This window comes from Arvicanthis niloticus, chromosome 1, assembly GCF_011762505.2.
Source record: "Arvicanthis niloticus isolate mArvNil1 chromosome 1, mArvNil1.pat.X, whole genome shotgun sequence".
NCBI lineage: Eukaryota > Metazoa > Chordata > Mammalia > Rodentia > Muridae > Arvicanthis > Arvicanthis niloticus.
The window spans coordinates 115,588,510-115,608,370 of NC_047658.1; the positions used below are offsets into that span (position 1 = coordinate 115,588,510).

A 19,861-nucleotide genomic window follows, 5' to 3' on the forward strand; every position below is an offset into this window, starting at 1 on the left:
AAGAGCCTGGGTTAGGAAGCAAGGGCAGGGCCAGAGTCAGAGAGCTGTAGCCTCAGCGGATGCAGGTCAGGCCCAGAGAGCAGCTCCGGGCCAGTGAGAGAGGTAAGGAAAAGCCATTGTAAGTAGAGGGCTCGGTGAGTGAGCAGCCAGGTAGGCCAGAGCCTGGGAAGAGAACATCCAAAATGAGGAAAGCTGATAGGAGGCCACTTTGTCCGGGCCACACTGGTCTCCTACAAAGGACAGGATGTTACTAAGGAGAAACTTTCATTAAGTTCAAAAGAGGTGGAGCCAGGATTGTAACATACCAAACAAGGTGGCAGGCAAGGTGGGGAACTCTGCTACTGAGGCCACAAGGAAGTCCTCAGCGGGGAGCCCCTCAGATGGGTACTCTGGGCTCTGTCCTGAGCTGGGGCCCCAAACAGAAAGCCATGTATCTAGACAGATGAGCAACTCTGGACTTGGCTGTGATCAAGACCCAGGAAGTTTAATGAGCCGCTCACTGGTGCCCTATGCTTGGCAAATGTCAGGGATCAGAGGACAGGAGGGATGGCATGGAGCAGGGAGGGAAGGTGGATGGCTAGACTGAACAGAGCCAGGACAGGACTCCAGGGACATTGCTCTGGAGAGGCAGAAGATGATGCTACTGACAGGTGTCACTGCCCACTGTGAGGTGTGACCCCCAAGAGCAGGAGAAGCAGTCCAGAGACTCACCTGTCTTTACCATTCTGGATGGAGGCCTGCCCAAGGCTGGCCCTGTCCAAAAGTGGGGAGTTCCTGCTTCGGTTTGTGCTGGTGGAGAGGACGCTGTTCTGTGGGAAATGGAGGGCAAGTACTGTCTCACAGAAGCCAGTGCTGTCCAATCAGACTCTTCCCCAGAACCACTGGGATGCCCTTGTCCCAAGATGCTTTGTAGCCCACTCTCTACAGTAAGCTCAGGTATAGCCAAGGGCCAGGCCTCAGCAAGGACGATCAGTGGACAGGAGGGAGGCTCATGGCTTACTGTGGATGGGGCAGGAGTGGTCTTCTTCCTGTCCAGGCCAGGCAGAGGGCTGGCAGGCACTTTGGCGGTGCTGCAGGCTTTCCGCCCCGTCTCTTCCTCAGGCCGCTTATTTTCTGCGTTGTTACTCTGAGTCTTCTTAGAGTAGGAATTTGAGGTGGGAATGGCAGGGACGGCTATGGGGCAATGTAAAATGGGTAAGACTAGGAGTATCCTGTAGACCCACTGCGTGCTTAGCATTTCCTTGCATCACACCATTCCATATATAAATAGAGGGAAGTTATTAACCTGCCCATGGCCATGCTATTATGAAGGAGTTAACCCAGAAATGAAATGTAGCCATCACCCAAAGAACCTGTACGGGTTCAGGAGAAAGGTGTCCCTGACCTGCAATTCCCAAGAGCACATACCCTGGTCACTGGAGCGTCGTTGCTTGGGGTTGGCAGAGACGCTGCGTTGAACCTTGTGGGATGGAGATGGGGCACTGCTGTTACTTAGATCGGCTGAAGGCCTGGGCTTCAAAGTGATGGTATCACCTTCCAGCTGCAAGAACAGAAAACATAGCTTCAAAGGAGAGTGTGAGTCCTGAGGAGACACCTTCAGATGGATATGCTTGCATGCCTCACCATGCCCTTACATATAAGCTCACACTAAACTTCATCTTACAAGACTAATATAGACAGATGTCCCTCATCACACACGTTCTGACATAGACAGAAACAAATACACCAAAGACATGCCACCCCAGAAAGTCCATTATTTCCTCAGAGAAGACTAACTCATGCCTTCCTACCCAAAGATGCATATATACCAACAAGGACACACACTCAGACTAAGAGACTCATCCGTTTCCACAGAGAAACCAGGGCTCATACCAGGTGCCATGGAGATATCTCTAAAACAGGTTAAAAGGAGAACCAAAAGAGACCCTCCCATTGCCAGGTTAGGAGACTGTGAGTGTAAATAGGCACTTAGAACCCAAAGTGATAAAAGAACAATCATAAAGCTACCAGACCCATAGCCAAGACAGACCTGTGGCACCAAGAAATATATTTAAATACAAGTCCCAAAAAGGCGGCAATAAACTAGGGAAAGCTTCCTGTAAATCAGATGGATATAGATACACACAGAAACCAGAGAGGGACAGTTCCAGACAAACAGACAAAGGGTACTGGGCCCAACCCAGAACTCCAGCCAGACCACCTTAGCCCTTTCTGATCAATACAATGAGCTCAACTCACCCTTTAGAGCCCAAGCCTGACCTTCCTCACGACTCCTGCTCATTCACTGAGGGCCTTATCCACCATGGCAGAGGCCTCGTGTTAATTAATCAGAGGGTTTATGTATTTATGACATGGGCTTCTGTCCTCACCAGGGGCTAAAGGCCAGGTGCACTCACAGTACAGGTGGCAGGTCAGGGCATAAGAACGGGAGGGAAGCACACACCTCAGAGCTCTTGTAGCCAAGGAGCAGATAGGTAGCCATCACTTCGTTGTACCTCTGGCCTACCAGCGAGTCCTGGATCTCTTCCCGAGTGTAACCCATTGACACCATCAAATCTGGTGGTTGGGGGAGGGGAGGACAGTTAAGGCTGGTCTCCATGTGTGGGCAGGCTCTAGCTCCCAGCTGGCACAGCCTCACCTGTCCGCCGGGGGTCCTTGTAGTCAGGGAGTGGTTCCACATAAGGCTTTAGCTCATCGTCCTCATGCCCCACGTTCATCCACCGATCTTTCATAATTTGCTAGGAGACAGAGGGAAAGGCAAAGTGCAGAGGTGGAGGAAGCTCAGCAAGGGGGTCTCCATGGGGACCTCAGGATTTTTTGCCAGCTGGATTCTAGGCTGCTTACCTCTAAAGTGCCTCTCTTACTAGGATTAAGTATGAGAAATTTCTTAAGCAGATTTTCACAGTCCGTGGACATGTAGAACGGAATACGGTATTTCCCCCTCAGTACCCGCTCCCGTAGCTCCTGTGGTTAGAAAATTTAAGTTAACCCCAGTCAAGGGAATAAGTCTTACAACCAAGATCCAGCTAAGCAGACACTGGAAAACAGAACTCAGATCACGACACAACAAAGCCTTATGTACCACGGACCCTCTTAAAGTGCTTTGGAGGAGTGGACGCATACTGTCTTCAAAGACAGGATTGAGGCTCTTAATTCCTATGTGTGAAACACCCTCTTTTCTAAAGAAAAATTACACGTATTCATTTTGTAGAAGGAATGTGTGCGTGCCATAGTGTGAGTAGGGGTCAAAGGACAACCTGCAGGAGGTTGGGTGTTTCCCTCTGCTGTGTGGGTCCTAGGCATCCAGTTCTATCCACTAAGCCACCCTGTCAGCCTCCTTTTGTTTGTTTTTGAGATAACTCATTCTCCAGCCTAGGCTGGCATGAAACTCTGAATCTTCCTGTCCTGGCCTTCCCACTGCTGGGATTATAGGATGGGCCACCATATTCAGCATAGAAGACTGTTTAACTGCATTTTTCTTGGAGGGCCTTTCTCTGAAGTTCTGGCTTGAGAAAAAAGTGGACAAGTGAAGTTAAGTGGGTGGAGATAGGACCAGAGGCTGAAAGGAGATGAAAAATACAATGATCGAAGCCTGCATTTCACTCCACCTTGAGGTTCTGTCCATCAAAAGGCAGGGATCCGCTGACCAGTGTATAGAGAATGACTCCCAGGCTCCAGACATCCACCTCGGGGCCATCATACTTTTTGCCCTGGAAGAGTTCTGGGGCAGCATAAGGAGGACTGCCACAGAAAGTATCCAGCTTGTTCCCAAAGGTGAATTCGTTGCTAAAGCCAAAGTCTGCAATCTTGATGTTCATATCAGCATCCAGGAGCAGGTTTTCTGCCTGGGAGGGAAGATGGTAAGCATTAGAGCCAAGCAGAGAGCCCTAGGAACCTGGCGCAGGCAGGATGCAGAGGAATGGGAGAGCTACCACAAAGTCATCTCTAGTCTCAAGCTTTGTCCACCTCCAGGGCAGGACAGACAGGAGGAAGGCACAAAGCTGGGCTCTGTGGCCTGGGGATCCTGGGAGCTACATAAGCTTCAGAGTGGGCTGATGTTTCGTGGTCATGCCTGCAAGTCCTTTAGCAATGAGCGGACTCACAGACAGTGCAAACATGAGTACCTTGCTAACAGAGACAGCATGCATGTGTGTCTAGAGAATATCTGTGCTATTAGACTCATAGTCACATTCTTTCCTAGGTCAGCCACCAGGCTGCCAAAAGAACCAGGAAAGCCTGGAGTATTCCTGTCACAGCTGACAGCTGACAAGGGTAAAGCATCTATGCTTCCTAGTGTTATGGTGGGAGCCATTCCTAAACACTTCCAGATCATCTCAAATAAGTAAGTAAGTAAGTAAATAAATAAATAAATAAATATCAAGGTTTGGAGTTTCTGGACCACCCAGAACCACAGGAAGACATAGAAAATATGAACACACCTCACCTTTAGATCTCTATGAACAATAAACTTCTGGTGACAGTACTGCACAGCAGACACTATCTAAAAGGAAGGAAGAAGGGTTAGCCTGGGGTCTGAAAGTAAAAACACAGGGGCTGGCAGAACTATTGCTGATGACCTGTTTTGAAATTATCATGTAAACAAGCAGAGGATGAAGTACCCTCTTCTAAGGCCACCTGCTCAGACAGCCCCTCTCCTTGCCAGTCCCCAAAAGGGCAAGTGGGGCCTACGGAGTGGAGACACACCCACCTGGCGGAATTTGGCTCGAGCTTCTTTTTCTTTCATCCTGCCATGGGCCACTAGGTAATCAAACACCTCTCCTGCAAGAGATGAGATGGTGAAGTGCAGTGAATGGGGTGGGTGGGGGCAGGGAATGGGCAGGAACAGGGAGGGGAGAGACAGAGGGGAGGAAACAAGAGCAAGTAGTGGTGTCAGACCTACCGCCACTGGCATACTCCATGACAAGGTAGAGCGTCTTCTCAGTCTCGATCACTTCAAATAACTTAACTGCAAGAGAAGGGCTGTGTTGGGACTCAGGAGGCACATGTTACACACTCCGCCCACACTTGCTAAGGACCTCTTGAACCATCCAAATTCCTAAGGGCAGCCCACAGTGCCAAGATGCAGCTCAACTGTGAGCCGAGCCTTCAGAAGCAGTCTGACACCCTCAGGACAGAATCCACAGGCAATGTGCTATGGAGAGAGAAGACTCTGTGGATGTGGGCATGCGAAGCCTCGATGAGGGGGAAGAAGAAAGGGATGGCAATGCTTCTCACCTATGTTGGGATGATTCAAAACCTTCATTATTCTTACTTCTCGGAACAGCTGGAAGAGAAGACACATGGGTTCATTTCATGCCTGCCTATAGACTTTAGGTCCCTTCAGAGTCCTAGTGAGGTTTCTCTTTCTCTCTCCCTCTCCCCTTTTCCACCCCTCCCCCCTTTTAAAACAGATCTCCCTCTCAAAGAAACCAAGCTGAAACCCATGGAGAGAGGGAAGGAGAGCAGAGAGGAATGAATGAAGGAGCAGAGCTGGCTTACTCACTAACTTACTGCTCAGACCTTGCCCTCTTCCACACCCATCCAAATATAGCCTCAAAACAGCAGTCAGATGCCTCTGATGGAGAGCAGGAGCCTGAGTGTTTGAATATTCAGCACTGAGCTCCTCTGCCAGTTCAGAGTCCAAACCCTTGAACTGGCCTGGTGACCACAGAGGTGCTCCAAAGGGATACTGTGTCATCTTTTGACATCAGGATGTCAGAGGGCCTGCACTGGGGATAGGCCTTTCTTTCCTGAGTCTCTGAGGTAGTAACAGAAGAAACCACCCACACCTATATACAGCTGATGCCAATTTTAATCAAAACCACCTCCACACACTCACGCTCTCTTTGTAAAACAAAATCAGGGGCTCCAAACCATACATTTCCATAGTGAAAGATGACAGAAATGAACTTCTTCTCCTGCAGGCAACAGAGAACTAAAGGAGGGGTTTTGCAACTTCCCAGGCTTCATCACTTATACAAGGAACAGAACTGGTTGGTTACTTGGTTGGTTGGTTTGTGGAGACATGTGGTTTGTCTGGGGGCCCTAATTCAGGACGCAGTTCACAGAGGGGAGTAAAAATGGCTTCCCCCCTTTAATGGTGTCCCAGAGCTTTGGTGGATCTGATCTCCCTCTTCATCAGAGCCCAGGCTTTTCTTGCTCCTCTTTCACCCAACAGTGTGCTGGTGAAACAAGCAAAGGCTGCTGGCCACCATCTCAGAGTAACCAATGGGGACAGATCTAAGATGGTACCCAGAGCCAGTCACCTTCCCATTCTCAAACATATCCATTTGGTATGGGAAAGCCTAGAGCCTAGAGCTTTCTAGGCTTGTCTAGAACCTTGAACAACTAGTGTCTTCAAGAACTCCAATGTTAAGTAAGGAACACAGATAAGAAGAAATGTAAGCAGAGTTGACTGGTCAGAATGAGACTGGTCTTGCTAACAAAGCATGTAAAAAAAAGGTTTTTAAAATGGTTATATTTCTGCATCTTGGGTGAGTTCAAGGGTAGCCTGGGCATATAATACCCTGTTTCAAAAAAGAAAAAAACCAAACCCCTCTACTTGTCTGGTACTGGTACCTTCCAATCAATCAGGAAGATGTGGGAAGAAAAAAGAGGTAGGGAATGAGATGGCTTGGTTGTCAATGGACATGAACAGAGTAAGCAACAATGAACAGTAAGCCACAATGCTCCAAGGCCTAAGGCCCACTCCACACTAGCTTCACCTTTGCAGGGATGGAGCTGCTGCAGCAGGGACACACACCCTCCTTTTCCTTCATAACTCTAATAATGACCTGGTGATGACCGTACTGCTTCTGATGCAACACAACCCTTCAGGGCTAACAAAATTTGTGAACACCTTGATTCTAGCTGTTAGCATGCCAGGGAAGTCACTCTATCCATTCTAATTCTGGGAGTAACACCCTCCATAACAAGCTCTGGCTCCTCATCCCTTCTCCCATCACTGTGGCTATTTACATGGTTATGTCCCTCTAATTCAGCCACTGTAACATGTTCATGAAAAAACTTGCTTGGCCCTAAGAACCAGGTCTTAGAAAAAGTGAGCAGGGGTTGGATACAGTAGAAAGGCCAAAGGAAATCTGATTAACCTGGGTAGGAACCCCTCTTCTCCCTGCACCCCACTCTGGTCTCCTAAATGCCTTCAGCCCAGGATGATGAGGGGACAGTGCTTCCAGTTCTGTCAAGTCACTTGCAAGTGGCTCCCCTTCTGCATTCAAAGTCACCCCTTCTTTTCTCATGAACATGTCTCTCTGGTACAGGGGTTATGTCTCTATTTGGGGTTCTCCTACAGCCTAAGGAAGACCTCAGTTAACAAGGGAAAAAGTTCAACTTCATCTAGCAAAAGCTGCTTACTCACAAAGTGAGTATTCAGCAAGAGCCTAGAGATCAGGGGTAACAGAGTGCCTTTAATCTGTGCACCTCGTCACACTCAGACTTACATACAACTCAAGTCTTCTACATCTCCTCTCTGAAATGGAGCCAGCAAAGATTCAGGGGTTGGTTCTGCTTTCCTCATCCCTGACCGTTTAGAGCCACTCCACTGGACCACTTAGTGTCTGGGTCTGTATGTACCTCTAGCAATGCTATAGACATGTGTTTCTGCAGAGACCTGGACACAGGCCAGGAGATAACATGATCAGGAAGTAAGTCAGACAGGGCCAAGTGGCTGGAAGACTTTAAAAGAGACCATGCTTGTGTCCAGGAGGCCTATTGGATGGAATTGCCACAGGAACCTAACCATAACCATAGAGAAAGGGCAAAAGGTTTTTTTTTGGGTGTTTATTTTTCAAGATAGGGTTTCTTTGTGTAGCACTGGCTGTCTTAGAAGTTCCTCTGTAGACCAGGCTAGCCTTGAACTCTCAGATACTCGTCTCTTGTACCACCACCACCAACACCTAGCTTGAAGAGACAAAAGTTTTAAGGAAGTAATATTGTAGGGCCAGCAGATCACTGATAAAAGGAAGCCTTAGAAAGGGATGGGAAGTCCTGGGAACTTACTTTCTGCAGGCTGGAGGAGTTCAGCTGAGTCTTGTCAATGATCTTCACAGCTACCTGAACATAAAACAAAAAGCCTAAGGTCACTTTCTTGACCAGACAAAATCAGGACTTGATGCTACTTTCTCCATCGGATTTTCTACTACTTCTCATGCTTGGCTCCTAGCATACCTATCAGATCTCACTTCTGCAGATAAACAAGAGTCTCAGCACTGCCTGTTGGGGAGTGTCAACAGGATATGAGCTGCTACCATGGCCCCAACCCCAGTGCTCACCTCTTTCCCCGTCAGGATGTGCCGGGCCAACTTCACCTTGGCAAAGTTGCCCTTGCCAATGGTCTTAAGGAGCCGGTAGTTGCCAATATGGGGCTGCTCGTCAGCAGAGGTGGCTGAGTTGCGGCCCCGAAGCATGTTGGACTTACTGCCGGGCTTGGAATCAAGGTGTCCCAAGGTGGGCTGCAGGGTGGAAACAGACACACCTTTACGGGCTGCCCCTCCAGTTCTGTCTACCACTACCCTCAGTTCTGAAAAAACTGTAAGAGGCTGGGTGCAGGGGCAGACTCCAAAGTAGACTGGCAGGGATACAAGAAATCATAAGGCAGGGGAGTGGCCAGGGAAGGTCATCACAGTCAGTCTTCACTGCAAAGGCACCCAGTGTAAGGCTCAGGGCTAAGATCCTCTACACACCAGAGCTCAGGACTAGAGCTGTACCTCATCAGCACCACCAACCACCGTTAGCTCCCATTAGTAACCTAGTGGAGCCTCTGCCCTAATCATAGCTGGGAGACCTTGTCTCTGACAGCCCTGCTCACACTCCAAGAATGCTGGCTCTCAGTTGCAGGAACACATGGTCTAACCACTTCAAAGTCCCTATCACCCAGGTCTTAGCATCAACCTCTACTATTCATTCTTTACATTTGTTTATTGATGTGTTCCAGATATTGAAAGCCCACGAAGACAGCCTATGATATTCTTTATTAACTGACACATCACATCGCACACTTGACAGTACTCAGCAAATCACTGTCCAACAAATGAATTCAACAACTGGTCTGTGTAGTGCTGCTGCCTGCCCCACTCTGCTCTCCTGTATTCAATGGTGCAAATGAGCTGAGAGGCAGTAGTTACATACAAAGTGCATAGTTCCAATGAAAATAGGTATGAAGACTTTCCTGTGCATCAATGGTCACAGAATTGAGAATGGTCATAATTCTCAATGCTAGAGGGGAAACTAATCAAATGCCTATCAACTGATAAATGTGACCTAACACCACAGTGGCATAGAGTTGATCATATAAAGGGAATCACCGATACACACTGCTCCACCAAAGAATCCTGAAGAGACAGAGAAGCTGGCCACAAAGGACCATCTTATCTGACTCTATTTTTGACTGCCAAGAACATACAAATCTAGACAGGCAGATGCAGAGTCATAGTTACCTAGATGGTGGCAGGAAGTTTGAGGTGACAGGTAAAGAGCATGGGGTTTCTTTAGGGATACTGAAAATATTTTGAAAGCAAACAACACAAAATTTCATAAAAGCCACTCATCTGTACTTTGAATGGATAGATGGTACATGAATTATACTCCAATGTCAAAGGGGACTCTTTCACCCTGCTTTGAGTCCTGATTTACCTCTCAGAGAACATCTGAGCACACTGGAAAGTTAGTTCCACAACCTGAGCCACAGTCAGGCAGAGCCACCTTGGAGTCTTCAGGGAGACAGTGTGGAGGGCAGCAGAGTGACTGGAGATGGAGGGCCCAGTCTCTTCCCTCAGATCCTCTCCTGACTCTAAGGGAAGCCTTCAGGAGCCACAAAGAGAAAGCTTGACTTACTTCAACACAGGATATGTCTGAGGTTCCTTGGCAAGACGTGTGTGTGCTTTTCTCTAATGTGTCAATTCAGCAGCTGTGTGCCAGTTTCCCTGATTTGCTAACTCAGACCCTGGAAGTCCTTGCACATGGACAACCGTGAAGGCCCCCTTGACACCTACATACAAACCTAGAGAGGTAGATGCAGATTCGTAGTCATCTAGAGGGAATGTCATCTCTGTTACAATTCCTCAAGTCCCACTGTTGCTAATCTGTAGCTGTCACAGCAGAGACTGGACAAATATTTTTTTCAAGTATCTGCTTCATAAACCTTCTCCAAGGAACCCTGGGGGTCATACTGGGTGGGGGGGAGTTCTATCTGCAGCTATGTCTAAACGATACTTTGAAACCATCCACAGGTCTCAGAAGCCTAGCTTCTAATGTCTCTTCTTCTTGGCCCCATCCTCCCCAACAAACTGCTATTCAGTGCTCCCCCTGCCCTCAGGGCACCAACAACTGGAAACCTTCCTTCCTTCTGCCTCAGCTGCTGAGTGGGTGCACTTCCTGGCACTTTTTTTTTTTTTTTTTTTTTTTGTGGTGCTGGAGATTAAACCTGGGATCTCGAATACACTCGGCAGGTGTCCTACCAATCTAGCACCAGACCCTTTCCTTATGTGTCTGTGCACCACATGTGTGGATGTGCCCACTGAAGTCAGAAGAGGTAACTGGATCCTCTAGACCTACAGTTACAGGCAGTTGTAAACCACTATTTCAACTGAGGTCCACTCTAATAGCAGTATATGTTCTTAACCACTGAGCCGTCCATCTAACCCTTTGGTAACTTTTAATATAAGTTCCTGTGACACCCCTTTTCCAAGGGCAGAAACCAAGGACAGCAGGAACTTGTTAGGGCTGAAGCCCAAGGACCTGCAATTCTCACACTAAAAAACCATAAGAATCTAGACCCTTTGCATCTCTGAAGCACAAGCTAGGAAGCTCCAGCCAGGCTGGTTTGTGTGGGACAGGCAGCATTTCCCCAGGCTCAGCTGTTGTTATACTTCAAGCAGTAGCATACAAGCCTGCCATGCGCTTGCTTCCTTATGGGTTAGGATTAGCAGTGTAGAGAACTAGATACAAACGCCCAGAGTTCAGATCCTAACTGCTACTCAGTTCAGGTTAACTTCCTTGCTATCAACATCTTCCTGAAAAGGGGGGAGAGAACCACCCCAAGATGCCCTGAGCTGGCATTCATGCTGGGGGGTTGTCTGGCATACAGAGTAAGGTTCGAGCCCTAGCTCTTTACCTACTAACTTTAGTTTCCGTATCTTTAAAGTGGCAATAAAACATTTCCTACCTTTCACTGTCAGATGAGAGAACATGTGTCAACTGTTTTATCCAATGTTAAATAAAGAGCAACCATCAGGCAGCCTAGGTTACAGAGAAAATTCAGGCCGCCATAGGCTATATAATCAGACCATGGTTTTGTTTTTTAAGCAACTATTATGTCTCCAAATGCTCCTGTTAAGTCCTCCTGTCAGTAACCTTTTGGATTCAAGCTGAGTCTGCTAAGCCAACTATGGTCTCACAGAGATGTTTAGGGGTGACAAGGGTCTAAACTAAGCCCCCTGCTAATCTCCAGGCTTGGTGAAATGCAATCAGAGCTGTTTGTTGACTATCACAGGCTTTCTTAAGAAGAAAGAAGAGGTGCTAGGCACCCAGGTGGGACAGCTGTGAAAAGGCTGGTCCCCAGCACAGTGAGAGAGGGCTCTTGATTAGGACCCAAGGAAGTAAGCCAGCTCTGCTGTCTGTCCCTTGGGTTTCTGTTCCAATCACCAACCCCCTTTTCAGATCTGAGCCATCCAACTCTTAGGATTTAAACCAGTATTTCTCTGACCCCACTATTTCTTCATGACACAAGATACTTTCTAGCAGAAGTGGGGACAGGGTGAGGAGAATCCATGGGAAGAACATGGAAAGATGTTAGACAGTAACACTTTGTGCAAACACTGCTTCTTGAGCCAAGGACCCAAGTGAGGTAACTCCCACCCTCTCCTGCTGCTGCTCTGAGGTAAGATAGTAGGGTGGCCATTATGGAGAGAGAATTCCCTTCCTGTGGTTCAGATCAGTCCCATTTATCCAGGTCTGAATAGGTAATGGGGTGAGACCTAGCTGTTCTTCTGGACCACAAAGCAAGATTTGGCTAAGCCCTGCTCCCCTCCCCACATTCAGCCTCCCTGTTTACAGCAGGATGAACACCACCAGAGCTATGACACATATTATACCCTAGCCAGGCTTCCTCAGTAACAGAACTCCCTCCCGTGGCTCTCAAGTCATCTTCAGAGTTTCTAAGTAGCCCTGATCTAGAACAACAGTCAAAAGCGCTCTGGGGTTAGTGATGGGCAGATGGCAGAGTATTACGTCTACTGGACCCAGAGACTTTCAGACTGGGAGCTCATGTTGCCAGGCTTGCCTGAAGATAGCCTCCACCCCAGAGGCCCAACACTGACTTGGCAAGGCAGGGTCCTCTGTCCTAATATTGGAGGCTGCCACAAACTATTCTCCTTTTGCAAAGCCATGCTTTGGGGCTCAGCACACAGGGCTGGCCCTCAAGTATACTGTGGCTTCTGCAGACTGGGAAGGGCCAGACTGAGGGTGGGGGCTGGGGTTGGGAGGTGAGGGGGAAAGCAGACATTTCCTGGCCAAACACAGAGCATGCTTAAGGGAGGTGGAGTATAAAAAGACCTCCCTAGGCCCTTGTCCTAGGTCCCAGCTGGACTCCCACTACGATACCTCTTCTACTACAGCCTGTTTTCTTGCCTCAGGCTGGTGAGGCCAAAGATCTTTTGGTATCTTCCCGTTTTCCTTTTCTCCTTCATAGGCAATGTCTCTTCGACATTTAGATGCCCCTTCCTGAGAATCTGCCTGCCTGGTGCTAGTGCCCACCTCCACTTAGCAACTCTTCCAAGATTCTGTTCAAAGGATAGCCCCAGGGACAAAATGGGGAAAACATACCCAGCCGGAGAAGGGGACAAGGACTACCAGCAACTTCCATTCAGCAGAACCTGTCAGGCAGCGAGGGCAAAGTACAGAGGCCGAGATGAGCCAGGCCCAGGGCGGGGGCTGCCGGCTCAGCCAGCCAGCCACCCTTACTCAGCCAGCACAGGCCAGGCGACACCTTCCACCACCTCCTCAGTAAAAAGCGTAGCAGCCAGGCAGAGCAGTTCCTGCTTGGGAACCTAGACTGTGTCGCAACCGAAACCACCACTAGCAGAAAGAGAGAGACTGGGTTTGGCAGAGAGAGCTAGGGGGACAAAGCCTATGGCTTGTTAAGGCTGAGTGGTCAGAAGGAGTGTACAGTCCAGAATGGTACAGCAGAAGTTAGCCGGGAGGAAAGGAGCAGGACATGGGCAAGCAGGAAGGGAGACCTAGGGGCGGGTTTAAAACAACTTCCTTCTCCCTTCCCCCTCCCTCTGTCCCCGGAAGTGGGCTGCCCCACCCTCCCCAAGGTGCTCTGCTGTTAACAGCAGCTGGAGAGAGTGAAGAGCAGACTTCAGACTGGGCTGTCCTAAAGCCCTTATCTCACCTGCTGCAACAGGTGAGAGAGAGAGAGACCTGGGTAGGGGCAGATCAGCGAGGCAACCTGTGACTCAGATGTGCTAATAACTCAAGACTGGCGACCAGCAAACCTTGCCTAGTACCAAAGCAGGTCTCGTGCAAGCAGACCCCAATAATCCCACAGTGGCAACTGGACCTACTACTTCCTCAAACTCAGCACTCAACCCAAGAAAACTCATGCTGCACTAAGACACCAAACATTTCAGTGTGACTTCAGGAGGGCAGGGAACATGTGAAATCCCCGGAGGGTGGATAAAACTCAAAAAAGATCCTTACATATGACAGAGAAGGAAACTTCTGTGCAAAGGCTGAAACAATCTAAATGTCCCCCTCCTTTATAGTCCTGCTTCTGCAGATCTGTCCTTAGGGTCCTCAAACAACAAAATCCCTATGATCTGCACTTGGGTGACTTGGTGGCAATAATTTCTCATCCCACCATTGACAGGTCACCGGTGCCACACCTGCAGCCTCTCGGCAACCCTCCAGGCGAGAGTCTTTCTCATTCACAGTTCTGAAAAGATCTCATCTTGGTTATCTATTGACCCTTCTGGGAACATCCAAGGCTTCCTCTGTGTCCTCCTGGCACCTAAGCATACCTCTGAGAAACCATGCCACTCAGGAGAGTAGAAATGTCCACCACATATCCAGCCTCTGTAGCCAGAGTTTGGCTACTCTGTGGGTTCTTCTTTCTTCCTCCCTTCTCCACCCCTTTTCTTCCACTCTTTCAATCTCCTAACACTAGATAGGAGAAAAAAGGAGAGAGAAAGGAAAAGATATCCCTGAATAAAGTCAGGTCAGAAGGGGAGCAATGTTACTGTTAGACTACTCCTGCTAGGAATGCCTTAGGAGCATCAAGTTCAACAGCGAACTAATTTTTTCTTGATTCTTCTTCGCACACAACTACTTAACAAACTGCAACCAACAACAACCAACAACAACCAACCAACCAACCAACAACCCACTTATCCTACCTACCTCTTGGGGTCCTAGCATTTATATTCCTCTAAAAAGTCCCCAGAATTCTAAATGTCACATAATCAAAGAAGCTATCTGCAGCTCACAAAATCACACCCCTGCTAGAGCACAAAGCAAATCATAGTCAGCTGCTGTGGACAGTCTGAAGCAGCTCCATATCCCACACCTAGGATTAAAAGGAAAACATATTCTTATATTTCTGTGTTTTTAAAAAGAAACCAAAATTCCAAAATTGTCTCTACAATCCTCCTTTTCCATTGAGAAACTGCTACAGATTGCAAGACATACCGAGGATTCCCCAACCTCTCAGTGCAGAATTGGAGTAGAGTCCAAGCCACTCGTACCACAGCAGTACCCAGTGTTCAAAGTCAAGCCCCTTTCCCAATCTTGCCCCAACCTTTTTTGATGGAGATTTGGTCTCATCCTCCCGCCACCACCCCCCCATGCAAATCCCCCCTCCACAGGTAGTAGGAGGGGGAAAGGAGGCTCAGGGACCATATAGAGACAACAGGAAGGAAGGTTTCACTGAGGTAAGGACTGCTGGAGGGGGCTATCATGGAGCACCCCTTCTCCTCTCACCTTCCCCAGGAGGCCCGTCGCAGGAAGGGAGTAGGAATAGATCCCGGACTCAAGCTTGCCCTTGTCTAGGACCACCTGCCTTTCCATCCACTGGCAGACTCATAAGTCAGGGCGATAGCAAACAGCTTCATTTTCCCAATCCCCAGGCTTTGCAATGTGACAGAATTGGTGTGGGAAACTGGAGTTTTGTCAACTGAAGTACCAAGCACTGACCTTCTAAGAGAGAAGCTAGGAAGAAATGGGATAGGACTCAGATGAAGTTATGGGGCTAGAACAAGTCTCCAGGCTTAACTGTCATTCTCAACTGCCAATAGTCCACGTACCAGGAGCATTCTGGGTAGAAGAGAACATGAAAGCTGTGCTCTGTACTTCCTTGTAGGAAGCTCTCCCCTCAAACTCCTTGAGGTACGTTAACTTGAAGAACACCTTCATTCCTCTATCATTCTGCTGTAACAAGTCTTCAAAGAGCTACTTGTTCTCTCCAGCCAGGGTAGACGCCTCCTGAACTATAAAGACCAGCAGATCATGCAACTGAAGCCATCAATGTGGTTTACTAATCAACAGTTTCTGTGCTACAACCCTCATCCCACAGCAGAGAACAGCAGGGCAGCCTAGGAGTGAGAGGTGCCTGCAGGCCACAAAGCCTCACAGCAGCGGTCAGAGTCTGTCTGAGAAGAGTAGGCAGCATGAAGTGAGCTGAGAGCCTCTCACCCCTTTCATGTCTGGAAGCCATTATGACCAATAATCCTCAACCTCTTCAGGACCACTAGAGATAATGGACTCCTTTCAGAGCACTAAGGATTGCACTGTGCAGCCAGGGCACACACAAGTTTCTAGTCCCACCTTATCCCTGAATCTGTTCATTTGTCTCGTGGGCTACTGGTGCTCAGAAACCCATTATAAAACATCAACCTGTGTAGCTAGGGTCATTTGGAAAGTCCACTGAGCTTGGGCACCTGTCTTCTTGAATCAAAGTGAGAAGGTACCCAGACTCTGCCTGCTGTATGTAAGAAGTGGCATGAGAACAGGAGCAAACCAAATCTCTGCTACCTACTAGGCCGACCGTGTCAGAGCAGGGTTATGTTGAGTTTTCTAAACTGGAACCTAAGGATGACTGCCCATTTCACAGGCTCAGGAGAATATCCATGCTTGCCACAGTACCCTGTTTTCAGTAATGCCTTGGTAATGTTTTTGGTTATCTCTTTTTGTTTCTGTTTCCCACTCATAGGCTCCGAGGAGACCTATAATTTCCAAGAACTTGGCTGCAAATACCAGTGTAGCTGAGCTGATTCTCACTACCCTGATTCTAGAACAAGGAAAAGTCAAATCCCTTCTATAGCAACACTATTAGGCAGAGGACTCTTTCCTTACAAGAAAGAGGGCACTTTCCAAGAGGCATTTAAGAGAGGGCAGCCATGCTGCTATCCACTGTATAGTGCAAAAGAAGATGAAGGTGGTCCCGTCAAGGCACTTTCCTTCTTGTTAGTGCCTTAACTCCTTCCTTCCAGAAATAGTCAAAACAGCCAACATACCAGTACCACACGGTGCCAAGGGCTGGGGAAAGCTCACATTGCCAGCCTTGCACTTCATTTGGCTCCTCCTGTACCAGTGGGTTACTGTAACCATGGAGACCAGTGAGTTCCTCCATATCACAGGAAAGCCAGGCTGCCAGCAGCCTAGGCTTTGGAGGATGGGGGGTGGGAGTGAAGCAGAGGCAGCCAGCAACAGAAAGGCTTGACTCACTTGACAGGGAACCCTGGAAGTAGACAGAGATTACCAGTGCAGCTGGAGTGCAGGGGCTTCCTCTTAGGCTCACCCCCCTTTTGTTGAATAGAGGTTTGTTTCTGATATATTCTCTGGACTCTGGGCTTTCACAGCCAGTTCTACTGCTATATAGTGGGAGACTGCCACTGATGTTAGAATTGCAGTGGGATCTACTTTGGCCGTCTCATAGGAAACATAGATGTATACATACTACAGGGAAGGAAGGGCTCCATCTAGTACACAGTACTCTCCTCTAAGCAATCCAGGAAGGGAGTTCTGCTCTTGCTCATCTCAAAGTTGGATACCTTCATAGCTAGGAGCTATGAAGCTTCTCTGAACTTTAGAGCACATAGCACATGACTTGTATCATTTCTTTTTGTGTCCCCAATATCTTAACTTCCTTCAGGCTCTGCAAACTCAGACAGTGTCTTGCTCACCTTCATGTGAGCAAAAGTGCCCACACCTAACTAGTTCATGTCAAAGTACTTGTAGAATAGAGCATGCAATTTCTTAATCCTTACAAGTTGCCCTCCCCTGACAAGGGAAGAGGTAGGAAGCTCAAAACTTCTTACCAGAAAAGCCATTTCCTCCCTTTCCAAACATAGGGTTAATCTAGTGTCTGTCAAAAGAAGGGATTTTGGTTTGTCTTATTTGTAGCCCAGAATGCTTACCACAGTATTCAATAAAATACTAAATAACTGTGCAGGGTAAAGAAGAAAATGTGTTGGGGCCTGGAAAATGGCCTGGCAGTTAAGAGTACTAGCCAGTGATGAAAAGTGACGGTATACACCTTTAATCACTCAGGAAGCAGACTGCCAGAACTACACAGAGAAACTTTGTCTTAGTGGCTGGTGGAGGGAGAACCACTTGCTGCTCTTGCAGAGCAAGACAACAGTGGACAACAGGCTTGGTTGTCCACGCCAGTGTGGGGGAATCTCATGTCCTTTTCTGACCTTCTTGGGCACTTGCACACGTATGGTGCACATATAGATATGCAGAGACACACAGCTATAGATAAAATATCTTTTAAAAAAAAAAAAAAGGCAGACAAGTGTGGTGGCATGTGTTTTTAATTAATCCTAGCACTAGGGCAACTGAGAACAGGTAGCTGTCTGTGATTTCAAGGATACCCTAAGCTACATTTGGCACTCAGGTCTACCAACCAGGGCTATATAGATAAGACCCTGTGTCAAAAAGGAGTGGGGAGCAAAGAAAGAGAGAAGACATGTTGGGAGGGGACAGGGATGTAACTCTTGTTAGAAAGCTTGCTCAAAATATTCAAAGCCCTGGATTCCACACAAAGCACAGTATAAAACTTGACATCGTGTCATACTCAGTAGCACTAGGGAGGTAGAGGTGGAAGTATCAGAAGTTCAAGGTTTTCCTTCACTACATAGAAAGTTCAAGACCACCAGCCTGGACTAAATGAGACCTTGTCTCAAAGACAAAAAAAAGAAAAGCTGTTGGGGAGCTGAGTGTAGTAATATACACTTGTAATCACATCACTCAGAGGCAGGAGGACTGCCATAAGTTCTAGGCTACCTTGGGTTACTGTGAGTTCTAGGTTAGCCTAGTTTTACCCAGCAAAAGTTTGTCCTAAGAACAACAAAACAGCAACAGCAAAGTGAGGTAGTGTAGTGGCTCAGAGGGCCAAAGGGCTTGCCTGTCCAAGCTCTGACTATCTAAACATCATCCTCCAGAGCCCATGTGGAAGCCAGGCATGATGGTGTGCATCTATATTTCCAACATCCCTACAGAGAGATGTGAGGCAAAGACAGGAAAACTGCCAGGGAAGCTTATGGGCTAGCTAGCCTGTTGTCTGCCACAGAAGAAACAATAAAGTGCTTGTCTAGCATACATAAAGTCCATGGGTTCAACACCAGCACTGTAAAATCTGGATTGCAGACAACTACAATCCTCAGAAAGTGGAAGCAGGATTCTGAGTTCAAGGTAACTTCCTGTCTACAGAGCAAGTTCAAGGTCAACCTACTATACTTGATTCAAAAAAAGAGGAAGAGTTGCTATGTCCTCAGATCATGTTCCTAGCTTACAACAACCAAGTGGGCTCTTGCCCACCAGACACTAATAGAAACCAGAGATCACAGACAACTAGGGATCAATCAGCAAGGCACCATGTCCCATCTGCTCCTTGGCTTCCTATTTCCTCAAAGGGGGAATCCTCTCCTCTCGTGGCAGTCAGGCCTCCCACTTTAGACAGCTCTTCCCTCTGCCTCTCTACATTCAGTCCCCCCTGGTTTGCTAGGAAAACAGCATAGTAGCAAAGAGAAAGAAATCCAATCTGAACTATTTCAGAAAGCTACTGATCAGGAAGTGACAACTACTGAATCAAAACTGCAGGAGACATTAGTGTCTGCTCCATGGAGAGTGCTGCTGTAGTAGTTCCTGCTTAAACCGGTGCTCTGGTTGGCTACAGGCCCTGTCAACCCTAGGATGCCCCCAAAATGCACTGTCCCACTACACAGAGCTGTGTTCCCATCCTGTCCCTCCCCAAAATGCCTCCTGCTACAGTGAAGCATGCAGAAACTAAACACAGCAGCGGTGGTGGGGAGCTCAGTGACTCACCCAGCACACCATCTCCTCCCAGAATCTCCCCTTGGAGCTTTGCCAAAGCAAAGCAACAAAGAAGCATGAGAAGAAGAAAGAGAGAGAGAGAGAGAGAGAGAGAGAGAGAGAGAGAGAGAGAGAGAGAGAGAGAGAACAAAAAAAGAGAGAAAAAAACAAAAACAAAAACAAAAACAAACAAACAAACAAACCCTCCCTCAGCATTTGTGGAACAGTTTTTCTACCTGATACAGACTTAACCCTTTGCTCTTGACCTGCCTAATGTGGCATCCTTATGGAGGTTTCATGCCTAGGAGTACAGGCAGCCTCCAGCTAGGAAGCGGGCTTCCTGGTCTTACCAAATTGCAGCAGCTGCTGGAAAAGCTGAACAGAAGTCACATCTCTTCCCGCTTCACCTTTTCTTACAATAATACAAACTCCTGCCTCCTACCTCTGCAAGTTCACAGAGGGAGCTGAAGAAGCAAGAAAGAGGAAAACCACCAGAAGTCACTGTGGCCAGAGGTCAGCCTGAGGAGGA

General features: G+C 48.0%; 1 protein-coding gene across 8 annotated transcripts in view; it reads right to left on the reverse strand.

The window, feature by feature from the left end:
- Positions 1–19,861, reverse strand: part of Mark2 (microtubule affinity regulating kinase 2) — a 63,287-nt gene that overhangs the window by 6,631 nt on the left and 36,795 nt on the right. For 7 of the 8 annotated variants that reach the window (XM_076916425.1, XM_034484928.2, XM_034484923.2 and 4 more), the window contains exons 2-14: positions 8,292–8,471; positions 8,020–8,073; positions 5,236–5,284; positions 4,901–4,966; positions 4,709–4,779; positions 4,445–4,501; positions 3,609–3,845; positions 2,845–2,964; positions 2,639–2,738; positions 2,444–2,556; positions 1,408–1,540; positions 1,001–1,173; positions 712–809 (exon numbers count right to left, since the gene is read on the reverse strand). In XM_076916425.1, coding sequence (XP_076772540.1) covers positions 712–809; positions 1,001–1,173; positions 1,408–1,540; positions 2,444–2,556; positions 2,639–2,738; positions 2,845–2,964; positions 3,609–3,845; positions 4,445–4,501; positions 4,709–4,779; positions 4,901–4,966; positions 5,236–5,284; positions 8,020–8,073; positions 8,292–8,426 — 1,406 coding nt within the window. In that variant the 5' untranslated portion in view covers positions 8,427–8,471. Of the gene's footprint in view, positions 1–711; positions 810–1,000; positions 1,174–1,407; positions 1,541–2,443; positions 2,557–2,638; positions 2,739–2,844; positions 2,965–3,608; positions 3,846–4,444; positions 4,502–4,708; positions 4,780–4,900; positions 4,967–5,235; positions 5,285–8,019; positions 8,074–8,291; positions 8,472–12,840; positions 13,236–19,861 lie in introns of those variants that run through there. The other variant, XM_034484986.2, reaches the window with a different exon arrangement.